Source organism: Penicillium oxalicum, chromosome VII (assembly GCF_001723175.1).
Source record: "Penicillium oxalicum strain HP7-1 chromosome VII, whole genome shotgun sequence".
Taxonomy (NCBI): domain Eukaryota; kingdom Fungi; phylum Ascomycota; class Eurotiomycetes; order Eurotiales; family Aspergillaceae; genus Penicillium; species Penicillium oxalicum.
In genome coordinates, this window is record NC_064656.1 from 518,871 (window position 1) to 535,466 (window position 16,596).

A 16,596-nucleotide genomic window follows, 5' to 3' on the forward strand; every position below is an offset into this window, starting at 1 on the left:
GAGCTGAAAATCCGAGTTCCTAGATTAGCGGAGCTCGAAGTTAATCTCGATGATTGAAATTCTTTCTTGAATGAGTGGTGTAGCTTGCTCTTTGACATAAGATATTGTATCCTCCTCACAGTACTTTTCCTCCCAATGATTGAATGAACTGTGCTGGGTTGGTGAGCAATTGGAGGTATGGGTCCCATGTGACCGGGAGCTTCCCTCTGGACGGGTCTCCGCAATAGATCAGATAGCCAAGCTCCACCCACTCTGATACATGTGGGCGGCGAATCCTCTGATTTTCCGCACGAAATTAAGACAACTCTGACTATTGGATTTGCAATTGGATCATTGCATTCATCCCCAAAAAAATGTCTGCTCGTCGTCCCCATGGACAAAGCTATGCCGATGCTGCAGCCCAGCCGGCCCAGGGCAGTGACTCCGACACCACACCAGCTGTTCCCGCGTACGTGCGCCATTCTATCCCACCCTAACAACGTGGTCCTGACTCTGGTTTATAGTGATGTGATTTACAAACTACTTGCTTTCACCGCTGCGATGGCTGTTGGTCCTATTGGTATCTACTTCCTGACTGTGAATACGATCTTCAGAGGTTCGTGCTCCTCAAAAATGACCGCCCTCTTTCCGCTGGAGTGGAAACCCAACTAAATCCAAACAGGCAACTCGACATTTGCCGGAATTGCGGCTGCTGTGGCTGCGAATGTAGTTCTTTTCGCATACATCTACGTGGCCTGGTTGGAAGATCAGGGCGATAGAAAGGCGGCCGAGAAAGCCAAGTCCAAGAAAGCGCAGTGAACAGCTTGGCGTTTTCGAAAATTTCTGTTTGTTTTTTTTTGTCCTCCTTGAAAGAAGAGAATCATTGTTCCTAAGCCACATTTCCCGCCATCTCACAGCCCAAACAGTCTTGTCACGGTGCTGGGGGCTTCGAAGTCGACTCTAGCCGCCGTGAGTGCCAGAATCGATAATGAGTCTACAGTTTAATCTCTGGCTATAGGCATTCTCTTCAAACTTCAGTCTAGGCTCTATGAAACTCCAATTGCGCCTCAAAAAGCTCCCAGATATCTTTTGTTTTTTTTCGCAATCTCGTGCGCACAAGAGAAGTGGTTGCGCACAGGAGGCGAGCATCCATAGAACCCACAAGTTCTGATATCTTCAAAATACGGTATGCCCCGGAAGAACACGATTCCGAGCCCATGATTGTCATTCTGAGCTCCTTATGCGGGTCTGCGTTTCACAAATTCCTCCAAATCGGACTTGGTCGCCACACCGAGCACAAACTTGCGAGTCACATCCGTGACCACCGCAAACTGCTGCTTCTCACGCTTCTCCCCGTTGGGCCCGGACTCGCTCTCGAAAAACTGTTCCAGCTCTTCCAATGGGGTCTCCATGGTAATCACCTGGTAAATACCACGCTTCCGGTTGAAGCGTTGCATAGCCACGGCCACCGTATCGGTATCCTTGACGGTACCATGTTGAAGGAGTTCCTTCAGTCGGGGAATGCTCAAGTAGCCGAGGAGGGATCGCTTCGTCGCGTCAATCACGGTGAGGTGGGTGTAGTCGCGCTCGTAGGCGGTCATCATCGCAGCAGCGATCGAATCATTAGGAGAGACAGACAGCGCAGGGGGAGGGTCCAGATCTTCAACGGTTGCCTATCGATTGACCTTCATCAGTTCCCGCATTTGTTGCCGATATTAAGGAGAAGAGGGGCGGAAGCGTACCCCGCGGTACTTGTCAGCCCAGGCGCCTTGCAGGCCGGCCGATCGGGCCTTGTTTTCACGGGCAAAGGCCTCACTGCCTGTTTGATAAGAAGCCATTGTATCAATAGAGAGTCGGTGTTAAGAGGGAGTTAGGAGATTAGCCGGGGAATCGTTGCGGCGTTGGTTCCGTCGTTCTGGTGCCTTTTTTTTTCGGACATTCGGCGCTTTTCCTCTTTCACCGGCGCCAAGACGACAGACCAGAAACGTCATACTCTGGGGGGCCGTTCGCCCCGTTCAGTGGAAGTCTTACGAGCCCTGCCAGTCAAGTGACTGTCAGACTCGACTCACCTCTCTCCTGTTTCACCACCAGGACGTTCTCCAGAAATTTCTCTTTTTTTCATCACTCGCTGGCCCTCGGCGAGATATCCTGTGGTATGTGACATATACCCCAACTTCATGCTCAATCAACAATCAACCCAACCGGTCCCGATCGCTGTCTCCACTTTTATGGACCCGCACTGACAGATTCAAAGTGTGGTATTCGTTGACAATAAATCAACATGCTCCCGGACTCGGTCATCGCAGCTCTCGCGGCACAACACCCCCTGGGTGCTTTGTCAAAAGGTCGACCTGGTGGCGAGGTAGTCAATTCTGCCACTTCTCTTCGACGAGAGCCCTTTTCCGCGTGGAGTGCGATTGATGACGTGAAAAAGACCGCCGACTCGATCGCCCACGAAGCTGCGCGGGAGTATACGGTGGCCAGCCAGAAGGCACAGGAGAAAGCGGGCCACATTGAATTATGGACTCCCAAGTACTACGCTGCCTGTACTGTGGGAGGGCTTTTGGCCTGTGTGAGTGTTATTTGCCAAATTTGAATCAATGGGGCTCTGACGGGTGGTGTAGGGTCTCACTCACACCGCGGTGACTCCTCTGGATCTGATCAAATGCCGTCGTCAAGTCGACTCCAAGCTTTACAAGAGCAACATGCAGGCTTTCACAAAAATTCGTGCCGCTGAAGGCCTTCGCGGTGTCTTTACCGGTTGGAGTCCAACTTTCTTTGGCTACAGTGTAAGCTACTGCGTCTCTCTCAGCGTACCTGTCCATCCGCGGTAATTTGGCTTACAAGGACTATCTATCAAGGCCCAAGGTGCTTTCAAATATGGAGGCTATGAGTACTTCAAGAAGTTCTACAGTGATCTCGTTGGCCAGGAGCGTGCAGCCAAGTGGAAGACCTCTGTTTACTTGGCAGCCAGTGCCTCTGCGGAGCTGATTGCCGACGTCGCCCTGTGTCCGTTTGAGTCGGTCAAGGTGCGTATGCAAACCACCATTCCTCCCGACATTCGAGGCACTTTTAGTGGCATGTCCGCCGTTGTGGGTAAAGAAGGTGTATCTGGGTAAGTGTGGCCTCTGAGTTCATCGCTTGTTCTCGTCGAGACCAGGGTTTAGCTGTTGAGAGGGTGTTAATCGTAACTCTTTGCTAGTCTCTACAAGGGTTTGTATCCCCTCTGGGGTCGCCAGATTCCCTACACGATGATGAAGTTTGCATCCTTTGAGACCATTGTCGAAATGATCTACAAGAGCCTGCCCGGTCAAAAGTCCGACTATAACAAGGGAGCTCAGACCGTCGTGGCCTTTACCGGAGGTTACCTGGCTGGTATTCTTTGCGCCGTCGTCTCGCACCCTGCAGATGTGATGGTGAGCAAATTGAACGCGAACCGCCAATCTGGAGAAGCCTTTGGAGCGGCCATGAGCCGTATCTATGGTGACATTGGATTCCGCGGTCTCTGGAACGGACTTCCAGTTCGGATTGTGATGATTGGTACCTTGGTAAGTGATGATGACCATCTGAAGAGATTTGAGCCGCCAACGTCACTGACACATGTTTTCTCTCTTTTTGGTGCAGACCGGTCTTCAATGGATGATGTACGTTTGATTCCCCTCGTAGTATTCCGTGGACATGATTCGTTCTGTATCTGTTTGTTGGCTCGCTAACATTTTCGCAGCTACGACTCATTCAAGATCTTCATGGGTCTCCCCACCACTGGTGGAGGTTCCAGCGAACAGAAGAAGTAGGGAATCGGTGTCGTGTTGTAGTGCGGAGTGTGTATCTGCGTTAGCCGCCCTTTGATAGGATGGAGCTCTTCCAGTTTTAGCTTTCCTCATCTGGTCTTTACTCTTCCTCGTATAATCTACTTTTTCGCCGTCCATACATTGAACCTCTCCAAACGCTTTGTGCTCGTTTTTTTTGGGCGTGGTATAGTACGGTCTTTTTATCGCAGATGTACTTTTTTATAATGATTTTTCCTTCTTTTCTCTTTTCTGCTTTTTTTTTAGACATTTCCCGAGGTATCCAGCTTCGGTTCAGTGCTGTCTGGCTCTAACCGTTGTACCAGGACTGTAGTGTAGTGGTCTCCTCTCCTGTCAAAGTGCTGCGAAGTTCTTCGGACTCACTCGACTCCATCCGTACTTCCTCGAGCTCCAATCTCTTATCAGCCCCGTATTTTAGTCACCGACCCCACCAATCGAGCCGCCTTATCTTATCAGTCACGACGTCACCAATCGTAGGCGATCTCTGGCCAAGCCACCAACTTGATGGACGAGCACTCGAGGATGAGAGTGTCACGGATTGGACGTGATGCACAGAAGTCATTCCCCTTCTTGTTCGTATGTCAAAGTCATCATCGGTGCCATCAGATGACGGAGACCACAGTCACGCCGAAGTTCGGTCGACTCTCCTCCAAGGTTTGGTCAATCCTAGGGATCCTTTGCAGTGCGTAGATGCCCAAGACTAGATTAGATCCTCCATCTCCCCGACTTATTCTCGTATTCTACAGGCCTGCTTGTGCTCCTGTTCCAATATTTCCTTATATCATATTGACTTTGGTCTTTGTATCGGTCTCTCTCTTCCTCTCTTACCCCCCTTTTCTATATCATTTGATTAAACATATCACCACCCCAGTTCGCGACATTACCTTGACGATCAACCTCAGTCCCTCAAGTGCTGAGAGTTTCCCCCCCCTCCCAATAACTCTCCAGGTGAGTGTCCTTACGATCGGTATCTCGAGGAAGATCCGCTCGCGTACCTGCATTCGTTATGATCCCCAGTCTTGTCCCACCAGTTCCTTCACTTTTGTCTTACTGTGACACCATTCTGTCGCCCCCCCCCCCCCCCCTCCTTTTGTGCTTCTCCCATTTGCCTTTGTCTTTTACCCACACTGCACCTCTACCTTGATCAGCCCAAAAATCACGATCTGCACTGCTTCGCATTCGAAGCTATCTTGTACTGGGCAAGCTCCGCCCTTAACCTCCGCAGCTCCACTACACCACGCCTCGCCGCGCTTATCAGCCCCAACGTCAACCCATTTCACTCACGACTCGTTTCTCGTCTCACCCCTCGCGTCTTTGGTAGTCTTCGTTGAACCTATCTCTGATTCAATTCCAGCATCTCTCTTTCCACACCCCTTCCATTCAAGATGGTCGATCACGAACAACCAATGGTCTCGCACGGCCGTGGAGGTAAGCTCTGTCGACCCAAGATCGATCCGCGCCTACGTCGTTACTCCTCGCCCCATAGACCATGAAAAACCTGGTTTGGGAGCGCGAAAGTCAGCATTATACGTGCTGGAGACTGACTACCTGCGCTCGATTGTGATAAATACCTAGGCCAGGGGAATATCGGTAAAGACTCGACGCAATACGTTGATGGCGAGATTGTGCGAGAAGGTATCTACGGTGATCAGGGCGATGGCGCATACTCGGCGGGTGTAAGTCGGTTTACTAGTACTCTTCTCATGATGATCACTCCTTTTCTCCCTCTTTTCTCGGTCCTATTGTTCCTCAAGTCTTTTTGAGTTCCTTCACCTTGTATTCACACTCGATCTGTCTCTCCTGCTCCTCCTCCCTGTTTATCGCAAACTATTTCCCCAACTTTAACCTTCAGCCCTCACTTCTCTCTCTCTCTCTCTCTCCCTCCCTCCAATCCCCAATTATCAACTCTCCTTCATTTCTAATATTAACCCACCCACTCTAGCGCGGCGGCGTCGGTAACATCGGATCCCCCCGAGTCCGTCCCACATCCAAAGTCCCCCACGACGCAGAAATGATTCCCGAACTCGCCGTCCGCAATTCCACCGACGAAAACTATCACACCGGCGTAAGTCCACCTCCCCATCAATATCCCTCCACATACTATTCAGATTACTACAACTATATACCAATTCGTACCTATCCCCGACTAACCCCATCTCCCAGCGCGGCGGCCAGGGCAACGTCCACCTCGACCCTGAATCACGCAAGGAGAAAGAGGCAAAGAAGAAGAACCCGGTTCATGAGGGTCTGGCGGATAAATTGAAGCATAAGCTGATGGGTCGGAAGTAGTTTGGTGTGGGATTTTTGGGTCAGGAGCTCTGTCAAGGGGACCAGGGAGTGGGAGGGGGAGGGGGAGCCTCTTTATGATTATCTCTTTTTTCTTGTTTGATCTTGGTTCCCATGTTTTGCTTTTGTCAATGTTGTGTGTGTTTTTTTTGGGAATTCGGAGAGATGTGTCAATTTGATATCCCCTTCTACATTGGAGTGGTGTTGTGGGACTCGAGCTGGAATGAGAAACGGAGATGGAAAGTGTCTTCGAATCCGTAGTTTCATAGAACACTCGGGCATTGTTCCAGGAATGTCAGAAAAGTTATAGGTTCAGCTGCTCCAGGTTCAAACGGAAGAGTCTACATTCTTCACTCTCGGATTGTGCCTAGGGGGGTTCACCAAGATATCCAGGATCATCCGGTGAGAGACAGTGTTTTTTCAGGGGATCAGACCATCATTGAAGCTCATCGATTCCATGTCAAAGTCCGGTCTAGTGGCGTACATGAAAAGGAAAGTACAGACGAGTGACTGATATGGGCCAGTTAAACGGGTCATGCGAGCCACACCCCCCACATCACCTCCAAAGAGGAAAAAAAAAGAGGGGGGAAGCGGTACAAGAAACATCGAGGATCATGCACAAGAATGAATGCTTACACAGGACAGGCAGAATCAGCAGAAGGACTGAACTCGGCACCAAGAATGGAACCAATCAATAAAACAAAAAAGACAAGTAATCATCAACGTGTCGGGGAGTCCCGCATCTCCATATCCTACCCAGGGAAGGACATGAGTAAAAAACCAAAACATGCATCGTGACCTCATGAACCCATAAAGAGAAGAATGAACAGCAAGCGATCAAAAGGTAGCAGTCAAGGAGAACGGAGTGGGCCATTCGAGGGAAGATTTCGCAACCCTCCCGCTTTAAAAAAGCAGATTTGCATCACACTCTCCAAGCGGCAATAGAAGGTACAATGAGGGGAAACACCGAGATAACGCCATTCCGAGCAATAACGCGCTGATTAATAGAGTGATGGGATGGTGATATATCTCTGTGGGAAGTAGTAGGTCGTTCTTCGTTCGCCGTTCATCGGTTGTCATTTGTCGAAAGTTGGATAAACGGGGGAGCGACAGTCGAGGGCATTGCCGTCATCCTCACCCCTTGCTGAAACGCTTTTTGAACCAACTCTTTCTCTTATCTCCATCTTGCGTCTGAGGCTTGGGCAGCGGTGGTGGTCCCTTGCTAGGCGTTCCAGCCGCCGAGGGGCCCCATCCGGGCATTGCGGAAGTGCTCGACGCGGCGCCCCTTCCTTGACCGTTCATGGCGGATGCACCATAGCCTTGAGAGCCATATCCGGGAGACCCACGCTCATCGGACCGTTGTTGTTGCTGTTGCTGCCAGGCCTGCTGCTGCAGTTGGTCCATGGAACTGTTGAGACTGCTGGGATCGGTGGATTGTCCGTACGAGTCTGTGTAGCCCGAGCCCGATCCAGACATAGCCGCGACGTTGTCGTGCGACCGGTCATAATTCTGTTGCTGATACGCGTGGTGCCCGCCGTAGCCGTTGCCACTCTGGTCCGTTGACATTCGTGACATATGACGTGGGCGCCGACTATTGCCATTTTGATTATATGGGTAGTAACTTTCGGGGGCCTGGCTGGAACTGCCATAGCCATCGATCACGCTGCCCGGGCGGGACTGCGCGTTGCGGCCGTAGTAGGCTTGGTCGTTGTGCCCACGATTAGGGTATCCGCCATTCTGACCTGGATTTCCTTCTGTCAGTCGGAGACTCGACGTGTCCAAGAAAACGGGGCAATTCTCATACCTCCATGGTAGCTTGTTCGGCGACTGGTATAGTCGCCCATCTGCGACGCCGCATCATCTGCTAGTCCGTGATTAGTCTTCGGACTCCCGAGTGGGGAGCGGGACACGCGCGAACGAACCCGTACGGATATATGAACCTGGACGATTGTTGACATAAGTGCCATAGATAGCTGCTTCGAATGAGCGGATCGTATCCAGCGGACGCTCGTGGCGTGGACGCGTGGGGTTGGACCAGTCGGGGTCGGCTGTTTGCGATTAGAAGAGAGTTCTCGCAGACCAAAATAAAATATGGAGCGTGTGAAGACAGAGAGGAGAAAACGGGGCCCACGAGCCGGACTGTATCCTGTGTGTCGAGGCCATCGGGGGGGGGGGGGGGGGGGTTACGTACTGATGGGATTGCCATACTGATCCTTGTGCTCCATTGCGCGCAGAGACCCGAGGTTGGATTTTTCCAATGCGACCGCCACTAATCCCGTCTGTCAGCTTTTTGCTTCACTGCGGGAGATGAGACTTGGATGGGGTCAAGAATGTCGATCCGGGCCCACGTGGGTCATGGGGAGGTCAAGGAGGACCGGGAAAAGCAGGTGATAAATGATTCGCAAACCTACTGGGTTGTAATTCGTTCATTGCGACTGTCGGATCGGCCTTGGTCTGGAGACTGCGGCGATGTTTTTCCTGGGAGGATTCGGAGAGATGAGACTTGTGGCCGGAGGCGCTGGATTTATGGGATGATCCAGACTTGACGCTGAATCCACGATTCCGGCCGGAAGATGTGGTCTGCTGCTCGGGGCCCGCCATCTTTTTAAAGAGAGACTGGTGGGCTCGTGGATTCGTGTGGGGACTTTTCGTTGGTGCTTTTCTCGCTCCTTAGCGTCTGCAATTCAAGGCAATTTCCAGGTTGACCTGGTCGGTGGAGAGTGCTGGGGGGAAGGCCTGTCACTGGGTGATCAATCGAGCGCGCTGAAACGGTGTTGATCTGCTTTGGTGCACAGAGCCTCGTGCTTTGGCGGCCGTTGTGGAGCGCGCGGTGATAGTGCAAAGTGGAAACTGCCAAGCCCGAATTTGGAGCGGAAGGGTAATCGGTGTAGAGGAAGGCAGTCGACTTATGTCGAGGGGAAACTCAGGTTGATGGGGAGGAACTTTGGCGGAGGGGAAGTGGTTGAAAGGCAAGAGAGAATGGTCGGCGTGGAAAATCCGGAGAGGGCTTGTTTTGGTTCGGGCCAAAGAGAAAAAAAAAACAAAAGTTCGACCGTGAAATGGCTGGGGACAGAAACCACGGCTGGTGGTGTGACTTTGGGTGTCGTACGGCGGAGATGGCCTTCTGCAGGCAAGTCCTCGAGCAACCAGCCACAGGTCCGTGGGTCGGGCACAATCTCTACGGATAACCCAAAAAAAGAAAGAGGGTCGACAGAGTGAAGCGACTGGTGGGGGAAAATCGAGAAAATCGAAATAGCTGAGAGAGAGAGAGAGAGAGAGAGAGAGAGAGAGAGAGAAAAGAAGGAGAGCGAGAACAAGCCAAGGTTTAGTCGTGGATGCTGGCTATACCCGAAGGTTCCAGGTTTTTCATGTGTCGTGGAAAAAGGTGCCTTATGCCAAAGAAGATCCAAGATCAAGAAAGAATCCACCGACGCAGAAAGAGGCGTGTGAAGATGAACCGGCGTCCATTCGGGCCTCTTTAAGCCACGCCAGTCCAGTGGTTGACGACACACGCCACGCAATGTCCGCAGACCAAAGAACCTTGGGTACAGCGATCCAGACCAGGCACTGAAAAAGGCACACCTACAAGCCCTTAACACAACTCCATCCAATCATCATCACGAAGGGACTCGACGGGGACGGAATAGTGCATAGGCAGACACCTATCAATCTACCACATAAAAGCTGGGACTCTTCTACACAAATCTACAGGAAGTGGGGACTGTCGTGTATGGCGGGATTGCTCCATAATTCTTCTCTCTCTCAGATCCTCATGTCCACCGTCTACCCGTCACGATCGAGATCGACTGCGTCTTTGACGTCTCGAGATTGATGCTCACTGATGTCCATCTGTTTTCTTTTTTTTCCCCTTCAACAAGCACCTATTCAGAATGGGAAATTTCTATCACTTGAGTGAAAACATTGGGAATCAGAGTCGACTGTGCTGGTGCAACCAGTTCCTGGCCACCCGCGAGCCGTGGTAAGCTACACAGCCCGGTCCATTGCGTGGATGCGATTGGCGGTGTTCTTCCCACGCACTACGCGGACGAGACTTCAGGCCTGTGGTCGGAGCCGACTCATCGCCTGCCAGTCTCGTTTGTGACGAGTTTCACTGGTAGTTGATGATTGTCAATTATGAGTGAGATAGTCGAAAAAATAAAGATCGAGGAGGTTGACCATGCAACCTTGAAGATCACCAACGGTGTCTGGATCACTTCTTGTGGGGATCCATCTCATCTCCACCGGATTGAAAGATACAAGAATCGCTCTCGACTTGATCTGTGGCCGTGTCGGACACCACACCTTATTCGATGCTACACTCCCCTCAAGGATCCTGCAGGCCAAGGTGCATAACAGACCAACTCTGCTCGGGACCCATCCACTCCCAGCCGATGGTTCATGTCCCTCTGATCCTGTCCCGTCTGCACGATCTCGCCGAGCTCAGAAGCTCAGACGCACAGACGATACCCACTCCACCCAACTCGCTGGCTGATCGGATCTGCCAAGCTCCACTCCCCCATCACCGCGTTCACTTCTCGAAAATTCTCAACGCGATCGCTCTGCGGCACGCACTGCATCCCTTGGGAGTATGATGTATGATGATGCACCCATGACCATTGATACAACCCTTCTTTCGGCTACCAGCTGGGGAATCACCATGGTGTCAAGGCATCATCATTGTACTTTTTTTTGGACTTTGATAGCTTTTATTATTATCCTCCCCCTCTCCCAGCATCTCTTCCCCTCACACCCGAGACATTCACCCCCGCTTGTCGTAACAACGTTCTAATTTAGGATCTTTCAAGCCACGGACCACTCGGAGACCTTCAAATCTCACAAGCTCCAGCACTTGGCTTGGATCAACGCCTCCTTCCCGGATCTTGCAAGAAAATGTCAGAAACGAAAAGATCAATCGAGTCCAATTTTTTCAAGAGAGGGTGATTTATTCCCCCAAAAAAAGACCACAGTGCTGGTCCAACCCCACAGCGTGACACTCAAGCCCGGTGATCAAGAATGAGGTTTCACTGACACTGTTACCGTAAGCGGATCTCGAAAAAAACAGTGGGAGACATGGGTGCCTCGCTCGAAGATCAAGTCTTGATTCTGGAGTGACGGCCCAAGTTTGAACTCTCATCAACGGGCGTCTGGTCCGGAAGATTCCAATTGGTGAGTGTAGCCGGAGCAACCATCATCTCGGCAGGAGATGATCAGACTCAACCTCCATTGGAGGACTGTCCCTGAGTCCAATCGAGCAGTGAGCAGTGAGCACGAGCTATGGACGAACGCCCGCGACAGTCACTGGACACGAACTCCCAAGTCTTGTACATACTGTAGTAGCACTGTTGACGGGACAACTGCTAGGCTACAGGCTACTGAGCACTCCACGGTCGCGCCCAACAAGCATAACCCAGCGATTGACCTCGTCTGGATGAATCCGTGTTTACTGATGATCGCCAAGCGAGCTTCTTATCTGGTCGGGTGTCCATGATGGCCTCGGTTGATCTGTCTTGCAACAACCAAGCACCAAAGAAAAAGCGACATCAAAGAAAAATTGCACAATTGGTGTGTATCGGTCGCAGTGATGGGCTCTCTCTCTCTCTCTCTCTCAGTCTCTCAGCCCTGGTGGAAGTGGAGCGCTCTGCCCCCTAAGCTCGGAAGCTAGCCCAGCCGGGTTGCGGTGCCGACGCCTTGATCTCATTTCAATCCATGGAATTCACCAAATATCAAGATAGCCACTGGGCCTACATAGGAAGAATCCATTGAACATATCAAAGACTCTCAGTAGTCATGTGCAAGGTGCATCATACTCGGAATACTTGTTGCCTCGAGCATGAATGCAGCTCCATGTAGATGGTTTAATCACTGCGCACTTGATCCACACAAGGCGAATAGGGTCCACTTGACCAAGCCAATTCCCAGCCCGGTATATATTTTGCATCCAAATTTCACCATCACACACCACCCATCTCACCTATCTTACACCATCCAGGAACCCAGCTATCACCCGCAATTAGAAGCCAAAGGTCGTCGCGGAGATTTTCCCAGCCAGGCACACCCTGGTAGTTCAAATCGACTCCGTACCTACCTACCTAGAAAAGATCCAATTACCAACTAGCCCGAACAACGGATCACGAAGGTGATACCTCGACTTTGATTATGATATGGATACTTTTTCAATACCTTCACACGACGCTACCTGGTCCCGCCCTGCTACATCTAACCTACTAATACCTACTTAACTAGCAGCTCTGAGCCCGCAGCTAGATACCCAAGGTATTCATTCAGTCCATGCTTTACATCTAACCTATGTAGGTTATTATCGGTACCTACTTACCCGTCTGCAAGATTCAAAAGTAGACCGGACCTCCAGTTTATATGGCCTTGCTGCTAGGTAGCACGTATCCTGGTGAAAAGGTCGAAGAGGATCCAGTCTGGAGATTCCTCGGAACGAAAAAGAAAAAGAATAAAAAGGAAATTCGGGTTTCAAAATTGAATATATTTGCTAGATGCCCGATAATCCCGACTGGGGTCGGGTCATCCTCGAACACGACGATATCTACATGTCCACAACGCCGATACTTTCATGAAAATGGCACAGTACTGCTCACACCCCATTGTGGAGATTTCAACGTGGTCACAGCCCTGTATCTGCATCCAAGAGAGCGAGTTGGAGGAAACACGCGCTTGAATGGGTACAAGCCTGCGAAAATCGAAAGAGTGCACTGGGGGGATTGATCGATTTCTAATCTCATACCATCAAAGCAGAAAAATCAGCTAAAGAAATTGAGCTCCCCATTCTCTCAAAAGAGGACGAGGCATGAAACAATGGAAGTGCACTATGCTAATCAATTGTCTACTGGAGGAGCTCCTGCTGTATGACTGTATAGATTGGTATCATAGCGGAACCGACGTGGATCTGGATCGGACTAGTAGGTACTCGAGTTTGTTTGGCCCTTCAAGTTGAGTTGATTTGAATTTATTGAGAATGAGCATTTTGGTTGTTCTTTTTCTTCAAATGGCAAGAGTGGTGAACAACATATCTGGTCTGCTCTACCAAGAGCGGTTGGATGGAATGGAAGATTGATGTCTCCAATGTGCGAGCGTGATCAATCTGGAGAACTGTATTTCTAAATGGTGGGCTTGTGCGTGAGAAGACTGAAATGAGTCGTATCAATTACCTGGGATTCGCAATCGAAGGAGTTGGGCAGATGCTCTACGGAATACGTTACGGTGGGGGGTATTCAAAGCAAGCAGTCATGAATGCTGAATTCGATTAAGTGTGATATCAAAAAGGGGCATACAAAGCACATAGAACAATCACAGACTCGGTGCCCACGTAATTAGCTTCTCGAGGTCGATCGAATCTGGAGCTGGAGCTGGAGCTAGAGCTGGATAGAGTGAAAGGATAGAAAATTGATAATGAGAATGTTTGGCGATTCGAAAGCGTTAAATGTGCGTTGGGAGCTAGCGGGGAAGGGGAATAGAGCTGGAGAAGAGTGGACGCCAAAGACCATCATATCAGGCAGAAAACAACACATGACACGAGAGAAGATAAAATGTGGAGGGGAACACGCAAGAGGAAGAGGGCGAGACAGACACCGGACAAACTGGTATCATACTTGTGATCATCAGGAGCTCGAAGAGAAAGGAATCCCAGATCACAAATATAACGCAGCCGTAAGCGACAGAAAATGACCGTCCTTCCTCCTCGCCCTCATCCTCCGCCCATCCCCTTTCATCCCAGACAGTGAACGTTGTTAAATTTTTTTGATTCGTAGGCCTGGTAATATATTGGGCCCTGCCTTCTCCCACGAATGAAACGTTATCAAACCGCCAACTCCCATCACCTGACCATCAACATCCGGCTTCGATCCGTCTCGACTTTTTTAACAGATTCCATTTTTGCCTGACACCGAAAATCCGTCTGCGCGCAGAAAGGATCGAGGGAATTCGCCCACTAGATACAACATAGAGAAGCCGTTTAGATGTTGGAGGGGTAGAGCATGACGCGGACGGTGGCACCGAAGGACTTGGGGGGGAGGTTGTGGCGGAACTTGGCGCGCACAACACCGGAGTTGCCTGCACCATGGAAAAAAGACCATATTAGTCACTGTGCAAGACAGAGAAGAGCCGGCCGAGTATCTCGCTTTCACGAGTCCCGAACAGCCCAAAACTGTGCAGAGATGAGGGATTCTCTTCTGCTGCGGAGGAGATGCGTACCGTGAGGGCGGGTGACCTTGCCCCAGATCACACGAATGTTGGAGCCGCGGACCTCACGCTTGGCCCGGTAAACGAAAGCGACCTTCTTGCCCAAGTAGAAGCTGGCAGCCTTGGGGTCGGTGACACCCTCGATCTGGACCAAGCTGGTGTTGGGGTTCAGGTTGTGCTTGCCACGCTGGTAGCTCAGGTGGCGACCCCTGCGGAAGAAATGCGTATTAGAATGTTGATTCAGAATCCGAGGTGGTGATGCATTTTCAATGTCGTGCGTTGCGTTCCTTCCAGACAGTCGAGCGCAAACGAGTTCGATCACAGAACGCTCAAGCATGACGCCTAGAATGCGTGGACGAAATTCGGACCGGGAAACGTGATGGCGGATTCGGTTGCAACTTACTTGACGTAGACTATTAAGAAAACATGCATGTTAGCCAGCTATTCGCATATCATGTCACCAAGCCATCGTGCGCCTCTTGTATGCGCCGCATCTTAGGCCCCCTCTTGGCGATTCCTTTTCCCCTCCCCAAATGCCCATCGGTCTTGCGATTTCAAGATGGCGGTCCGATAACAAGTTGCGCGGTTCTTCTCCCGGGATGATGCACTCACGTCGGTGTCCTTGTTCCGAAGGCATTGTGACTGCTTTTCTCTGAGCGGCGGGCAAGGATAACAAGTCGAAAGAATGACCCGCAAAAGATCAGAGGTCGTGGCCGGTTGTCGTGGATGTCGTCGCTGATAGAGTCGAGCGCACAATCAATTTGGGAGGTGTGGTGGCCACTTTCGCCCTAACCCCAATCGGGACCTTAGCGACAGGGTAAGCGAGATCCCGTGATGGATCCGCTAGCCCCGACCGACTGATAGGGGAGAATCGTTGTTCCTGAGATCTCCATCGGGTGGATGGGGTCACGTGGTGATAGAGCGGGTGCCATCTGTATCGATTGCCCTCCTGTCCGCATTTCGCGTGGCCGGAACATCCTCTCCATGCCTGCACACGCCCGCCCTCTCTACTTGAAGCTCCTCCTTGAAAGTCCCTCCATTCCACCAAGCCAAAGCCGCCGGCTCATTTCCCCTCTGAATTAAGAAACCGACCTACAGCCACAGCCATTCAATGTAGACAGTGGGGGGTGAGTATGAGATGGGACGAAATTTCATATCCTCCTCGATTGGAGCGAGGGTTACAATTCCACATCGGTCTGCCAGATGTTGTCCACTCCACGGGACTTTCTTGTACTCTGTCAGTTTATACGATTTTACCGTAGTCAACGTTCGGATCACCATGGGCCATCCCTTCACCCCACTGTGCTTAGCCTCCCACAACCGAAGTATGCACCCATTGCGGAGTGTAACGAAGCACTTACATTCATAGTATTGTACGAGAAAAGCCAATGTGCAGATGGGGAGGGGGGGGGGGGGGGGGGGGGGGGGAGATATGGATACTCGTTACATTTTGAAGGTCATTGCCTCCCAGCTCTAGATGGTACTGGACTCCGTAGCCGATTTCACACTGTGCTGGTTGCCACGTTCGAGCTCGCGACCCTGATTCGAGCACGCAATATAATGACCAATGCTGACTCGTATCATTGGACATCCCGCGCTGCAGGCTAGAGCATGAGTCTCTGGGAAGTGTTTGCATTCTGACCCATGTGCCTTGTGCAGATGGAGATGGATCCCGCGCGCGTTGACACGGCTGCGTAGTCACGATTACTTCTCGATGAGACCAATTGCCTGTCAGGCGGGAAGCCAACGTACTGGCACCAGCGGTTAAAATGCAAAAAAATGGTCCGAATGCGGCCTCAGCGGGTCCCGGTCCCAACTGGGCCCTTGACGGTTCGGCGTGGGCATGACGGGAAAATACAATCCGTTTGGGAGTCATTTCCCAGTAGATGGTGGGATGGAGGATGACAAATGAGCCGATCGCGGGCCCTCAACCAACTTGGTCACCGGGAAGATACGTGCGGACCAGACTTGGAGTCCAAATCGAGGATCTTCTAACGAGACTTGGTGATCGAGGACCGACGGGATAAGAGTATGTGACGATGTGTAATTGTGTACCTTCTGTGCCTCTGTCCCCATGTGCGTCCGATTCAGAGACCACTGTCAATTCTGATGACGGAGGGTTGAGTGGGAGAGCGTCGAGACTCGAGACAAGCTCGATTGGTCTCCCCTTGGACCTCAGACGCCCTGTGAGTGACCATGATGGTCTGGCCGTCTCTATCTGCATTGGCTCTGACCGACAGTGCAGCTGCCGCAAGAGTGTACATTACATGACGGTTGTCTGCGGCGAGCTGGTGAAGATCCGCGGGCTGGCGCG

The 16,596-nt window shown here is 51.3% G+C and overlaps 6 protein-coding genes across 6 annotated transcripts; 3 read left to right on the plus strand and 3 right to left on the minus strand.

Moving 5' to 3' along the window:
• Nucleotides 1-353: 353 nt before the first annotated feature.
• POX_g08712 (Vacuolar ATPase assembly integral membrane protein vma21) lies at nt 354-798 on the plus strand (the record flags this gene model as incomplete). Its single annotated transcript, XM_050117481.1, has 3 exons — nt 354-448; nt 504-595; nt 662-798. The coding sequence occupies 3 exons, from the start codon at nt 354-356 to the stop codon at nt 796-798; spliced, it is 324 nt and encodes a 107-aa protein (XP_049965625.1).
• Nucleotides 799-1,217: 419 nt separating this feature from the next.
• On the minus strand, nt 1,218-1,817 carry POX_g08713 (uncharacterized protein; the record flags this gene model as incomplete). Its single annotated transcript, XM_050117482.1, has 2 exons — nt 1,218-1,652; nt 1,722-1,817. The coding sequence occupies 2 exons, from the start codon at nt 1,815-1,817 to the stop codon at nt 1,218-1,220; spliced, it is 531 nt and encodes a 176-aa protein (XP_049965626.1).
• Nucleotides 1,818-2,260: 443 nt separating this feature from the next.
• On the plus strand, nt 2,261-3,773 carry POX_g08714 (putative mitochondrial phosphate carrier protein; the record flags this gene model as incomplete). The annotated part of the gene is made up of 6 exons (XM_050117483.1): nt 2,261-2,551; nt 2,604-2,768; nt 2,841-3,094; nt 3,182-3,527; nt 3,604-3,623; nt 3,704-3,773. The coding sequence occupies 6 exons, from the start codon at nt 2,261-2,263 to the stop codon at nt 3,771-3,773; spliced, it is 1,146 nt and encodes a 381-aa protein (XP_049965627.1).
• Nucleotides 3,774-5,173: 1,400 nt separating this feature from the next.
• Nucleotides 5,174-6,077, plus strand: POX_g08715 (uncharacterized protein; the record flags this gene model as incomplete). Its single annotated transcript, XM_050117484.1, has 4 exons — nt 5,174-5,216; nt 5,364-5,464; nt 5,731-5,853; nt 5,952-6,077. The coding sequence occupies 4 exons, from the start codon at nt 5,174-5,176 to the stop codon at nt 6,075-6,077; spliced, it is 393 nt and encodes a 130-aa protein (XP_049965628.1).
• Nucleotides 6,078-7,208: 1,131 nt separating this feature from the next.
• Nucleotides 7,209-8,675, minus strand: POX_g08716 (uncharacterized protein; the record flags this gene model as incomplete). The annotated part of the gene is made up of 5 exons (XM_050117485.1): nt 7,209-7,816; nt 7,879-7,938; nt 7,997-8,122; nt 8,266-8,343; nt 8,486-8,675. 5 exons carry the CDS (start codon nt 8,673-8,675, stop codon nt 7,209-7,211), a joined length of 1,062 nt encoding a protein of 353 aa, XP_049965629.1.
• Nucleotides 8,676-14,055: 5,380 nt separating this feature from the next.
• On the minus strand, nt 14,056-14,619 carry POX_g08717 (60S ribosomal protein L33-B; the record flags this gene model as incomplete). The annotated part of the gene is made up of 2 exons (XM_050117486.1): nt 14,056-14,153; nt 14,295-14,619. The coding sequence occupies 2 exons, from the start codon at nt 14,617-14,619 to the stop codon at nt 14,056-14,058; spliced, it is 423 nt and encodes a 140-aa protein (XP_049965630.1).
• Nucleotides 14,620-16,596: the final 1,977 nt, after the last annotated feature.